At 42.8% G+C, this 14,153-nt stretch overlaps 1 protein-coding gene across 1 annotated transcript in view; it reads left to right on the top strand.

Moving 5' to 3' along the window:
- Nucleotides 1–14,153, top strand: part of fbrsl1 (fibrosin-like 1) — a gene marked incomplete at its 5' end in the record, with an annotated part of 266,408 nt that overhangs the window by 99,523 nt on the left and 152,732 nt on the right. The window contains one exon of the mRNA XM_079222167.1: nucleotides 13,076–13,177. Coding sequence (XP_079078293.1) covers nucleotides 13,076–13,177 — 102 coding nt within the window. The remainder of the gene's footprint in view (nucleotides 1–13,075; nucleotides 13,178–14,153) is intronic.

The following is a 14,153-nucleotide window of genomic DNA, read 5'->3' as shown; positions in this document are numbered from 1 at the left end:
TAACAGTAAATACTGTATGTGTAGTAAGGGTGCACTTAGTCCATGTCAAAATATTGTGCAGCTGATATCTTTATGCGATATTAAAAGAACCTTCATCAACACATTTTGTTTTTTCAGTTCAGAATTCCGAGTATTGTATGGTCAACCACATCAAAAGTTGTGACAGTGTAAAATGGTAGTGAATCAGAATCAGAATCAAGATGCATGCAATGTCTTTTTCCCGTGTAGTTTACAGAAAGATGCTAAATCCATCTAAAACTGAGATCAGTTTTTTCTAAAAGACTCCTCAAACAAGGTTTTCCTTTTAGAAAATACCTTTTTTTTTTTTTTTTTTGCCGTGGTAAAATATTCTGCCCCCTGCTACATCCCTAATTTTGTGTGTTGCCTGTCTGAGAGCCCCATTAACAGTAGCAGAATGAGAACATCATGACCTTTGTGGCCTCCTTCAGGGGGGCTGGTTGTACCGTCTAGTGAACAGATCCTCCTCCATACCTCCCGGCATCTCTCCAGCTCTTGGGCCAGGCCGATACTTTGAAGGCTAGCTGTTGAGATTCAGCAGACAGACGCCTCCTCTGGGGGGCTGACATCATTAGAGCGGAGAGCAGATCCCAGCTCCTCTTCAGCTTCAGTGAGGAAAGGAGAGAGTTAAAGAATGAGAGACTGATAGAGAGAGAAAGAATGAAGGGATGGTTTAAGCAATGCAAGGTCAGGATCGTGGCACAATTACACTGGCAGCGTCGTGCCCTGGGAGGCCAGAGCCCCTGACATCTCACCCTGCCAAGGTTGCCCGGGCTGCTCCTCAAGACAATTAGCTTCTCAATATCTCATGTCATTTTCCCATTCACCGCTCACCTCCCTCTCCCGTCCCACGCTCCTCCTCCTCCCTCTCTGCTAGGGAGTTAGTATGCGGCCAGCCTGTGGAAGTCATTTCTACGCTGTAGGTATTGTGTTTTCTAATTAAACTCCACATGTGTGTGTTTGTAAGTATACTTTCCTGTTATAGTGTGTTACTGCCATCAAGTGGTGCTGTGAAAGTGGCTCATGTGAAAGTACATGGTCTCACCAACGCACACACACAAGCCCTAACAAAGCCCTCATAAATGAAGGTGACACATTGTGTTTTCTTGGTTGCTGGAAGTGGCAGAGTGTCATTCTGCATATTGTAACGTATGAGTGTTTGCTGCTGGAAGGGGACCCGGCGAGCATTTACAGACAAAAACACTAACAGTGAGACAGTGAGTTGTGAATATGGGTCATCTTTGGTTTTCTTCATGTTCTTAATATAAGACATATTGTCCATGACAGCATTTTAAGATAGTGTGTGTGCCTTAGACTTTGGTTTCCAGAATGAAAATGGGTATCAAATATCTTTTCGTGTTAAGGTTGTTCTCGAACAACACAAAAGTTCTTTAAAATGCTCCACTCAAGCAGTCTTCAAATATTATAAATGCAACAAAACTTAAACAAAAGCTTACATTTGAGAGACCCTATGCAATCACTTGATTATACGTTTTTATTGCATTATCATCAATAGATATTTAACACATATTTTAATCCTCATTGCACAATATCATTCAGGTGAAAACAGATAGTGGCATCACTAATTCCATGATAAGAATTGGCCTACTCATCTGAGATTAAGCCAGCATTTAATTATGTTATGTTAACTTCTACCACTTTTAAGTGGTACAGATTTGCAGTTCGACATAATTTATCCCCTGGACTATTCCATGTGTTCCCATCATAAGCGGGTAAAGGAGGCAGATTCAACTGAGGGGCCTTGCCAATTAGAATGCATATTGAATCTATCTGGAATCTTATTAAATCAATAGTATCCCTATTAACACAATGGGCATGATCCTCTTATACAAACTGCATCCTAATTCTATGTTGTGTACATCGAGACAAGCGGCGCCTGTCGATCATCTAATGTTGTGGATGTGTTTGCGTGCGCACACACACACACACACACACACACACACACACACACTAAAAATTGTGTACTGCCAGATAGCAAGGCTCAAATCCTCGCACATGACAGCATTTTGAGGGATCATATAGATGCAAATGCAGCCATGTAATTGCATGTGCAGTAGATATGCGCTTGATGCTGTCATGTCTACGACTGATTCCATCTGCTTTTTATCGTTATCCTTTTTTTCTTTTTCTTTCCAAGACCTGATTTCCATACCAACCCAAAGCTTTAGCATCCTCTAATCTGCTCTCCTCCTTTATTCCCGGCCTCCTCCTCTTCTTTCTCCACCTCTATCTCCTCCACCAACTATTCTCTTCTGGTCCAAGCAGTAGCGATGGGAATGACAGCAAATAGGCAGATGTCACAGCCAGACACCCAAAATGACAGACAGGAGACGTCCTGCATAGTTGCTCTTCCCTCCTCCTTCTCTTCTGAAGGTTTCAACTTCCTTGCCTCATTTCTTCCATATCTGACATGTGCAAACTCTTTTAAGTGTGCAGACTGCAGTCTTTTAAGCGAGAATGCATCAATCCTTCAACTTCACCTTCAGTCCCTCTCATTCTTACCTTGTCCTGTATTTCCCCCCTCCCTCTGTCTTCTCACTGCTTCCCCTGACCTCCCATTATTCTCAGCAGCCTTCATATTTTTGCATGTGAGGTGTGTGAGAGGAATGCTTTCTGGATCTGGGCTTATTGAGATTTAAAACATTCCTTATGCAGGCCTGCATATGGAGATAGATAAAAGCCAGTGTGACGGCAGTGTGACGCGCTGCCAATCTACCAATTTGCTGTTGAAGTTAAAAGAGCAATGATCCTTTGCTATGGAAAAGGGACTTGGCTGCAAGGGACTGTGAGGAGGAGTACTGTGCCATGACATTTGTGTTTGTGCTCATTACTGTGATTGTTACATTGTGCCTGCATATGTAAACCACCTGATTTTCCTTTTGTGTTCAGTAGTCCCGTCCACCTTTTCACATTGCATACGACAATTGATGAATGCATTTGAAAATCTCCCAAATTCTTTTGCCGGGAATGCATCATAATAATATGGCACCCTAATGCATACTGCATCTAGAAGATAACATTTGACATCATGCAAGGGAGAGGGGAAATCTATTCTTGTAAAATACTGTTAACAAAATAAATTGCAAAATTAGATATGATTACAAATGGTTGTTGCAAATACATTTATCTTTTCATATGATTATCTCTCTTGTTTTTATCAACATTTTGTAAACATTAGTAAAATACACTAAAAACAGCATACATCCTAAAAATGCTAAATACTGAAGATGAAAGAAACAAAATCTTCTAATATTGAAGTTTTCCTAAATGTTTGAACAACCTGCCTGCAGCAAGAATGTGTACCTATAACAGGTGGTTGTAGTGAGTATTACCTGGTATACAGGGAGGATACACAGTGGTATTTAGTACTACGTGTAATACTTTTGCCCACAAACCTATGCTGCAAAATGATGTTGTTTACAGAAAGTTTAATTCTTAACAACACCCATGTCAATTTATATAGTTTTTATAGTCTGAAAATCAATGTGGAACTAAGGCTGGATCTGCTCCATTTAGTGTCCCAGTAAGACAGTATTGTAAGCCAGCATGCTCAATACCAGGGCCTAAGACCTAAAAGATATAAATGGAATGCAGTCAGGTGCTTGCACATGTGACACAGTGACAGGGGTAAAACATATCTATTGTCTGAGATGGACAAAACATGGCTTCCTTATTGTATAGTTGCTGGTTGAGCAGATGTTGAAGCTTCAAACCACATAGGAGGGAGGAGATAATGGCATCATTCATGTCTTGGTGAATTCATTCTGATACCAGGCTGGAGGAGTTTGAAGAACATTGCAGATTTTTCACCTCACCACCACTGCCTTTGCTATGGTCAGATTTCATGGTTACACAAGCATGAACCCAAGGACGATGACAGAAGTTTTTAGCTGGTTAACATACATCAATAATTGCCAACATACAATTTGACATACTAGTGTTTGTGCTAGTTAATGCTCATACCAGCATGTGAAAACCCAACAAGAAACAGCTGTTACAGCTATAGCTAACTATGCATGAGGATATACATTTACATGAAGATACACAGTACATACGCAACTATACTGATGATATACACATAAACATTTAAAAATACACACATATGTTATGCCTTCCAGTATTGCAGCACATACAGCATGCACATGCATTGTTATATTCCAGCACAAACACGCAGAGGTAAATGCATACTGCATGCGGATGCCAGTACACACACTTCAACTTCCTTACCTCTCCCTTCTTTCCTTCATCCAACACATAACACTTCCTCCCAAATTCACTGGCAGTGTGTGCTGTGCAGGCATGAGATAACGTCCCAGAAGTTTTTCAAGGGCAGGACGGGTGCTCAGACATCAGAGGGAAGCCGCATCGAGCCGAAGCTGATTCATTACATGTGTTGCATCTGCTTCCTATTAAAAAGCCCAGAGCACTCTGGCTGTCTCCCTCGGTCTCTCTTTCTCACTCTCTGACTGCAAACTACCGGCTGACTCCTTGGCTAGACCTCATCTGTCTCAAAAACCCTCCCTCTTTCTGTCTCTAAAACTCTGTTCATCATCTGAGGACCAGCCTCAGCTCCTCACTCAGTCTTACGGATTAGTTCTAGCAGTATGAAGTTCAATCAATATGTCTCTAGGGCTGATTGAAATATGTTGGGGTCAATGCTGTCCATACATGCAATATTGTTCCTATAAAGATTAGTATTTTAATTTGACCATTTCTCGCCAGCACCATGACACCGTGGAAGTGGTTCTTTTTCACTTGATTGTTTCATAGTGAGCTATGTTTGAAGGATATATCCCAGATGACCTATTGATTCATCAGTGAATATAGGTTGAAAAGATAAAGGCTCCAGACCAGTGTAAAAGTGAACCACCACATCGCCTGGCGACGGAGAATGTCCCCCAGGCATAATATGTCACAATGACTAGCTCAAAATCCACAAATCCAGCCTCAAAATGAAGTCATTTGATTGCATCAGAGTCTATGGAGCAGAGCCGTATAGTTGTCGGGCCCTGGTTGGAGCTGGAGGACGCTACGCTATGGTTGGGCAGACTGGGTTCCAGGGGACAGGATTTAGTGCAAATTAACTTCGCACATTGCGTGATCTCTATGCATGCCTTTTCTGTCGACCAAGCTTGAGTGTCTGCAGTTGTCTTATGAGATGTCTTGGCTATTGTTGTTCATCCTAACTAGATCCAGATAAATATATTGTCACGGCCAATGGCCAGTGACATGTTTTTTTTTTTTAATCCAACTGTAAAACAACCTGCGCAGTACATATCTTGATCACAATTCTTCAGCAAACCAAATGGTTAAGTACGGTAAAGTATGTTCACATGTTTATGTTAAAACATGTCAATATCTGCCATAATATGTTTTTACTATTGGATCTCTATTGTAATATTCAAAAAGGATTTGCGAATGAACTAAGGAAATCACACCCGAGTTGAAAGGCTTCCTTATCTGCAGAAAGAAAATACTTTGAAATCATACAAAAGCTAACCACAACTAATACAGGATATAGTTACTTTCCTCAGAATCTTGTGTCTGAGTTGGTCATTGGTCAGTCACACATCGGTCATTTCAAAGGCAGGACCATATTGATTAGAAAACGCGGCACGATTTTACTCAGACATTCCATTAAAGAGCCATTTCCTCACCTGATTGAAGAACACAGTCTAAAGCTCGACCGATTGGCAGATTCAGTTATTCATCTCGCATTTTTTTAATCACTTGCTCATTTCCTTTACCCCACAATCTCATCTTCGGTATTTTAATTATGTCGCGTTGAATGATAGCTAGTTTTAAGGTGTGTGTGTTTGGTGGACTTGTTACAAGGGGCCTTTTGCAACTCAACGTCAGCTTCAACTGATAATTATTTCAGATTACATTAGAGGAAATTAAAAATGTCTTAAAGTACGTGTGATGGTGACAAAGTTATCAAGTGTAGTCGCAGGAGAGAATGTGAATGTTGCACTTCCAAAAATGTAATCCCTTTGAGTGCTAATAAGATCATTTTCAAGTGTTTAAAAAGAATGAAAGGTGTTACAGCAGTTGAGCGTAAATTGAGTTTTTAATATATGGATCGGTGTTACACAGTGATCAATGATGAAAGCAATTGGGGGTGAAAGGTGTGTACATCATCCAAACAAAAAGAAGAACATTTAAATGTCAGAAAGTCATTTCCTAACATTCATACAAATGTGTGAAGGATTCAAATTAGGTATGAGCCGATACTATTGGCTGGAATCCGATATTCTTTTGGTAAAACCCTAAAAAAGTTCCTGATAGTCATAATTATTTTGTATTGCTCCTCATATCTGTTGTCCTTATTTTAGTTTTTCATGCCGTACCTCTGAGGTTGCTCATTATTTAGAGAGAGCAGAATTCTCTTTGATATTCAGCCAATATGTGAGTTCAAGTTGTGGAAATCTCTGTGTAGTCAGACGTTCTGTCATTGCGAAATATGTCTGGACCGCTGATCTGTCCCACCAACAGACTCTTATCAGCTGATAAGAGTGTTTACGTCAGCGTTATCTCTGCCCATTTAAGGGTTATGGAGTTGAGAGTCTTAAATGATAGATTATTTCCTCACAACACTGTTGCAGAATCTGTGATTGATGCAGCATACCTACAGTTATATGGTTGAGCAGTGCACAGCACTGTAACCTGCATGTTGGAGGCTAATTTTATCTTACGGATCTGAAAGATACAATCCACAATTTGGTGAAACTGTTGCTACTGTCATTTTAATCAATTAATTAAATTAACTATTAAAGTTCCTTGATGATTTTATCTTTCTTGAAAGACTCCGTGGTCAATTATTTGGTGTTACATTACATACAGCCATCATTACTTCTATCCTGATTAAATAGAAGTGAACATTACCACCAAATTGCAGTGATGATAGGGAGCGCCACTCAATTGGACCTGAACCAGTAAATATAGTATTATTTTTTATACTGCAATAGCATTTAACATTGGTATTGTAATTCACCTTGGTGGTACTTGTTTGTTTGAACGATATGGATTACCAACGGGGTCCTGAAGTGTTGTGTAATGAGCATTAATTATGAAAGATTGTGGTTTTGGGTGATCGCAATTTGCTATCATTCATAAACAATTATTTACTTGCATTTTTTTTTAGAGGGTTTTTCACGGCAGCAGAAAATGTAGGGTTTGGGAATATACACATAAATACGTTTCCTTTTTTCCATGACTCCCCATTACCTTGAAAATACTCTTGGTGATTGAAAGCTCTGCTGAGATAATTATAGCATTGAGAGGTACAGCAGGGTACACTTGAAAATGAATGAATAAATCATTTTCTCTCTTAATCTCCAAAAGCTTTTGCTGACCACTAAGTGCAAATGTGGCATTTCCACTGGCATGTACCACAACCTGAAGTTGTTTTACTGCGACTTTGAATATGCCCTCTCTTTTGAAAGCCAAAGTGAACTTTGACTTGCAAATAATCATGTCGAGTTGAAAAAAATGATCGCACAACCACCAAAGTGAAAGCCATTTGAATTTTTCTTGTTAGCATGCATAAATCTTTTGCAAAATGCACTCACTGCTTTCAACGCTAATAGTGTACACAGAAATCAAAGCTTTGCATTTCTTGCAGAAAAACAAAAGAGGAGGAAGATCTGCATAATGTTGGCTCCGGCAATGAAGAGCAAAACGCAGATCCACAGCAACGCTCCCTTGCTTTCCTTCCAATAACATCATTAGCATTTCGACATCATCGGCCTAATTGTTGTTGGTAGCTCTGAGAAATGCTTGCCTTGGAGTGGAAGTCGAGGGGGAGAGGAGGGGTCCGGGGTGTTTCTGCTGTAAGGCCTTGTGCTTATCAGTGCAGGGCAGATCCTGTTCCTATGGTCCTGGCTGACAGGTGAGGGTTGTGTATGTGTCTGTTGGTTGCGGTTGGCAGTGAACCCCCGGGACAGGTGCTGAGGGATGGGTTTCTCCCCCCCTTCCTCCTCTCTTCCCTTGTTCCCTCACTCCCCCAGGAGGCATATGGTGAGAGTGATTTGCGAGACCTGGGGCCCACAGAGAGTGCTCCTCTCTCTAGTTCATCTGTTCCAGACGAGGCCCTGCGGGACACTCAGGCTCTCCTGAGGTCCCCATTGGCTTGGAATCAGGCCGAGTAAGCATCTCCGTTGTTAGGTTGATTGCTTTGTTGCAGTGTTGGGAGGTCGCGGTGGCCACCCCAGTTAGCCTTACACTGTGTAGCATTGTACGCTGCGATTTTGTACGCAGGACACAATGCCGAACGGCTAATAGGTCACGCCCTCTAATTTGTCTTCTCCGTACCCCAAATGTATGCAACAGTTGCTTTTAATTTGATGACTCTTGTCGTGTCCTGGTGTGATTGCTTGGAATAGAACCACCATCTTGCTGTGATTTCACAGGCTCATATTTGTGAACCAGCTTACAAATGTAATGTAGTTCTAAGTGCACTAGGAGAGAGAGTTATGGGGGCATTTTAGGCCTTGTATAATATGTGTACCTCTTTTATGTGGTCATTTATTATAAGGCGAGCTCTATGAATAATGTATGATTAAAAGGCTTAATGGATACACTGGGACTCGTCAAAATAAAAGCAAAAATCCATTTGCTCTCCCTGTAGTAAATCCAATAGCTTGTCCTTGGGCTAATTTCCAACTTGGGACTTAGTGGGGGAGTGAGTGCATGTCTTGATAGCGATTTCAAGGGAGGGAGGTGTTGGTTGTGCTGTAAAGGGAAAAAGAGCGAGAGCAGAGGGAGGAGGAGGAAAAATTAAATGAGACATGGATGAGGAACAAAGCCGGGAACACCTCTTTCTCTTGATGCCTCCCTCCTTCGTGTCACTCTATCCCAGGCCCTCTCTTTCTCTCCTTACCTCTCCCGTCTCTGTCTCTCACCATCTTATGGCTCCTTCCCCCTGCCTCTGAGCAGCTGCCACTTCTGAGCCTGAAGAAAATGAAGGCAGATGAATCAATTTGGCCTGTGGCCCTAAAGTGCACTTGTCTGCACCCCAGGCTGGGCGGGGGGGGGGGGATAATGAGCCGATAGATTGAGCCGGTGCTGGAGCCCGGCACTGAGCACTGAGGTGCCTTCGCCCGCCGCACCACCGGCCCCACTCACATAGACACACACACAAATACACATACATACACATGCTGCTGATGCCTCCCTGAGCAGCGGTAGCAGCCTGTCGCTGGGTTAATGGGGGTGAGAGTCCTTTGCACAGGACACTTTTCAGAACAAATTAAAAGAAGGATCTGTATCCGTCCTCTTCAGCCCTCCCTTTCCAGTACGGCCTCTTGTTTCCTCCCGCCCTGTGCATATTGGAGCTTTGGTAGTGTGGAGGAGAAGAGCATCAAGCCAGCTAGAAAGGAAGGGGAGGGCAGGGGGCAAGCTCCTGGGGTAATGAGGATTGACACTGGGACAAGGCTGAGGCACAGCCTCCCTGAGCGCTGGTGACAGGTGGCGGCAGGCTTGGGAGAGACGATGCAGAGTGAGAGGAGCTGGAGCAAGGAGTGAAAAGCAAGGTCAGGACTAACAGCTTCTCCTAATCAAGGAGGAAAAATGTGGGAGACCACGTCTGATACCCCCCCACCCCCCCGAAAACCCCTGCAAGGTGAACAAGATAGGATCAAGGGAGCAGGACAACAAAGCATCACCTTTTAGGTAGCACCCTGCTGACATGCTGCAGATTGATTGACATTGCAAGGAGAAAATAAAAGGAAAGTTAGCCAAGCCTACCATGAATTGATGTGAACCACTACTGTCTCCAGCGATGCCTTGACTAGACCTTTCTAAGTAGGCGGGCTTTCTGACTTGAACCAGGGTTAGAGTAGTATAAATGAGCAGACCCAAGTCGGCACTACTCAACTTAGGGGGAAATTAAGATGCTAGAGGGCCCTTTGAAGATAATTAAAGAGCACAGAGCGGCGGCCTCCAGAGAGGGACTGCAGACATGTTCAATACCGAGACTAATGGAGCTAATTTCCAGTACATTATTCATGTAAAACACAGGCCCTTACTTGGCCATGTTTTTCTACGTCTCTGCTGTCTGTCGTCTTAAATCAAACTGCCCGACACACACACACACACACTCACAGACTCAGTTGCTGCTTCAACCTGATTAACCTTATCCCAATAATGCATTGGTCAAACCTTCAGCGTAATCCAACTATGACCCTTTAAAATAACCAGGTGGCCAAGAAATGCTCTCTCAAGGCTGCCCAGAAAATGACCTCAAGCGTAGTGGAAAGGCTTTATGACCTTGAACTGTGTCACTTTATCAACTGTTAGCCCCACCCTCAAGCTCACTAACTTGTCCTTTTAACATTAATAAGTACACAAAAAGAAAAGAAAAACATCACATGAAAGCTGTACAGTTGGGAGCTTAGGGACAATTAAACACCTCCCCAGACAATAAATTAGTCCCTGCCTTAATCACAGGCAGTCAGCGTTGCCAATCTTTTGTCAGAGTTGGTGAATTCCTGCCTAAATCAATTGCTCTCCTGTCCCGTTGAACGGCAGCTTGGGGAATGGTCCGCGCACGCTTCATCATTAAACTCGGTGGCTAATTAGACACTGTGCTCTGATCAATAGCCAAGCTGATTGCTGACTGGATAATATAGCCGCAGGAAGAGACAGAAACACTTGGGTGCCTTCAGGAATTTGTCAGCAACACTGATGCTGGGTAAACAAAGTAATCAACGGCTGCACTTGACGCCAATGTGACGCCGACTGTACCTTTACACTCTGTCTCTGCCTCCATGCCTGCCTGCCAAGGAGGATTGCTCTCTTTGTGCTCTCCTTGAGAGAAGAAAATCAAAAAGGCCACCATCTATTTTGAGATTCAAGGAGTGATTAGGCTGACAGCTAGTCGAGCGAGGGAGGCAGAGGCAGAGGCAGAGGGAGAGGCGGGTAGAGGTGGAAGTCAAACCTGATTAGGCCCACCTGCCAGGTCTCTCTTCCTTCCATCTCTACACCCTGATTGCTTGGCGGCAGCTCCCTCCTTCTCTCCGCCACACTCACCTCACCCCACCCCCGTCCTGTCACTGTTGACCTCAGCGCGCTGTTAATGCCCCTTGGCCAATCAGCATGCTTGCCCTGGCGGCGGCAGGGTAATTAAAAGGGAATTGTGTCTACTTGGCATGTGAGCTGGTGGGCACGAGGGTAGATAAACACTCTCTCTCTCTCTCTGCCGCCTTGCTTCCCTCTCTCCCAGCCAGGTGGTAGCGTACAGGACCTGTCAGATTAGCTGATGACCCTTTTAATTCTAGCCCAGCCGGGGGCCATAATTGATATTTACCGGGAAAGGTTAATTGTAGCAGTGATCTGCTTAAATTACAGTGGAGATCAGGAGAACAAGGCCAGCCACCATGCGTGCCACCAAGGGAGCTGCTACATGCAAACTGCTAGTCAAATGGATTATACCCTACGGCCATCACCACTGTACTCCAAGGTGGGGAAGCTGCACGGAACATTGTGATTGGCTGGTGCTGCACCAGCACATAGTCTTCATGCTGAGCTTGTCAACCTCCCATCTGGCTAGGAATATGAATGCATACCAACTGTGGGTCTTGATGGCCTGCAATAAACCAAGCCATCCAGGTTTACATCAGGGTTACCATGATGTGGGTAGTAATGCAGATGCTGGCATTTGTACATGTGTGATGCCTATATAGGATATTTTGTGCCAGTAACAGAATTAGTATTATTTTATTTCTTTATTAGAAAACATCGTTATATTTTTTTTCTCTGAATGTTTGCATAAGTATGCATGTTCAGCTTTTTTTTTTACTGACCTCAAAGAGCTGATTTGTCGCCTGAGTGCGTGTGTCTGTGTCATACAAGCGCACTAGCATTGGTATATGTTTAAAACTTGCTCAGGGAACAAATTACATCACACTTAAGTTGAGTTATACTAGAATCAACAATCACAGTAGTAAATTGCAGTAATGTTCGGATCTGTATGTCAACTGTGGTCGACCGTCACACAGTTGGGTTTCCTACATTGTTGTTGCTGCTGCGTTCCTGTTGCTGGCTGGTATGACAAGCAATACTGGATCGAGGTTCAGGGTCACAGGTGTTTTTGCTGCAGTCAGTTCTGCTTTGCATTTAGCCAAAGCACAAACTGACACCACACCAATGTGTTTGCTTCAGGTAAAGAATAGAAGGACTACGGCCCATTGAAAGTCAGTTAAAGCCATTGTAGTTGTGCTCTGAAGTTATGCATACATGCCTAACTTGTGGAGTTGATAAATCCCAGTGATTGAAATAATGGCATCTTGAACTTTCATTTTTGTCCCTGGTTGGAAACCTAATTGTCAGTTTTTTGTGTTTGAACATTTTGTATACAATGAATAGTTCTGGTCTTCACTTGTTGTGTCAAGATCTTGTAATTTAACCCTGTCTGAATGACAGAGGTCTAAAAAGTACCACCTCAACCGTTGGTCTTGTTTTAACAAGAAACCTAATGAATTACCAACATTTAAATGCTATGTTGATGAATGGAATAAGACTGAATTATGAATTTATCATGATGGCAAAATACTATTATATAGAGATAATGTATTCATCATCAGGAGAAAAAAAAAACGTTACAAGTGTTTTCATTTGCACATGATCTACATTTCTGTTGTTCTTTTCTCACATACAATTGTGTCGGGAGGTTTTTTTATCCTTTATCCTCATTCTTTATCTCAAACATGCAGCCATAGAAAAAAAACTAAATAAAACGATGGTGTTCACATTAATGTTAAGTCCTTGTCATTGTCTTAAACTGACAAAACATATCTGGAATGTTATTTCAATACATAACAGTTTACATTTTTCTCTTTGCCATTTTATGAAAGTAATAAGCCACTCTGTAGTGATTTACAGTTATTTGAGAGCAACTTTTAGGATTATACTTTATGACTCTCTCATGTCTGAAAGGTAACTGCTTCTCAGGGTATATTGCTTCATTGTGAACATAGTGGTTTGGTTAATGAGTTGAGGAGAGGATTTCAAGTCCTTTTTCTTGTGTTGTCTGCAGATCAAACCTTTTGCGCTATGTCCAGTCAAAGTCAGAGAGGACGAGATGGTGCAGGAGCTCAGCCGACCGCACAGAAGCAACTCCAAGGAGCAGCTCAGCGAGGTGAGTCTTTGGACAAGACCTTTCACCTTTTTACAGACCTCCTACAGCGAGCCAGGCTATCCACTTTCACAGGCCAGGGCAGGAGACCCCTGAAGTGGGATATAGAAAGCGATCGGGCGACAACAACATTGAGGCTGAGATCAGAGAGCAGCTGGTGCAGTAGCTCCTGCTGTTTCCAGCTATCACCTCATAAATCCCCTGTGTGTTGGGAAAAAGGCTGGCTGGCTGGCTGGCAGCACATAGACAGGAAATGATTAGGCCGGTTGCACAGCATCACCTTGTTGGCCTGGCATTATTTAAGCATGGCGCGGTTAAATGTAGACATGACCTAACGCAGTTCAGCCAGGTGTGAGCTGACCTTGAAGACCCCAGAATGGAATGAGTTAAAGAAACTGTTCCAATTATGGCTGCAGCAGCATCCATATGCCAGCCCATTTAGAGGATGAGTAGGTGCCAAAGGAAAATGGAGGCCAGGCACTGGTTCAGCATAAGGGATGAAATAATGCAATTTAGATACAGGGAACGTAATGAGAATTTATGCAAAATCCCAAGCGGCTCATTTTAAATAAATGTAGAAATATGCTTCCTAACTAATGCCTGTCAAGCAGACCTCCCAAACCTAACGAAATTCAATCAGACTGTTCATTTAGCTGACGAAAGCAGAAGGAGGGAGAGAGAGAAAGAGAGAGAGAGAGAGAGAGAGAGAGAGAGAGAGAGAGAGAGAGAGAGAGAGAGAAGAGAAAAAAAAAAGAAAGAAAGAAGAGGAAGGAAAATGTGCAGCTCCCTTTTCTGGCATGGAAAATGATGGAAGGAACCGATTTTAATGAACTTATTAAGTGCATTGTTTCAAGCTATTCAGCATTCCAATTTTTTTTTAAAAGAGAAAAAAAATCACCCAGCCGAATTCTTCCCATCTTCATCCTCTTACGCCTTGCTGCTCTGTCTCTCTCGCTCACTGTCCCCCCACTTCCCCTCG

Source organism: Taurulus bubalis (genome assembly GCF_910589615.1).
Source record: "Taurulus bubalis genome assembly, chromosome: 8".
NCBI classification, from domain to species: Eukaryota; Metazoa; Chordata; class Actinopteri; order Perciformes; family Cottidae; genus Taurulus; species Taurulus bubalis.
This window is presented reverse-complemented; position numbering and strand designations above follow the sequence as displayed.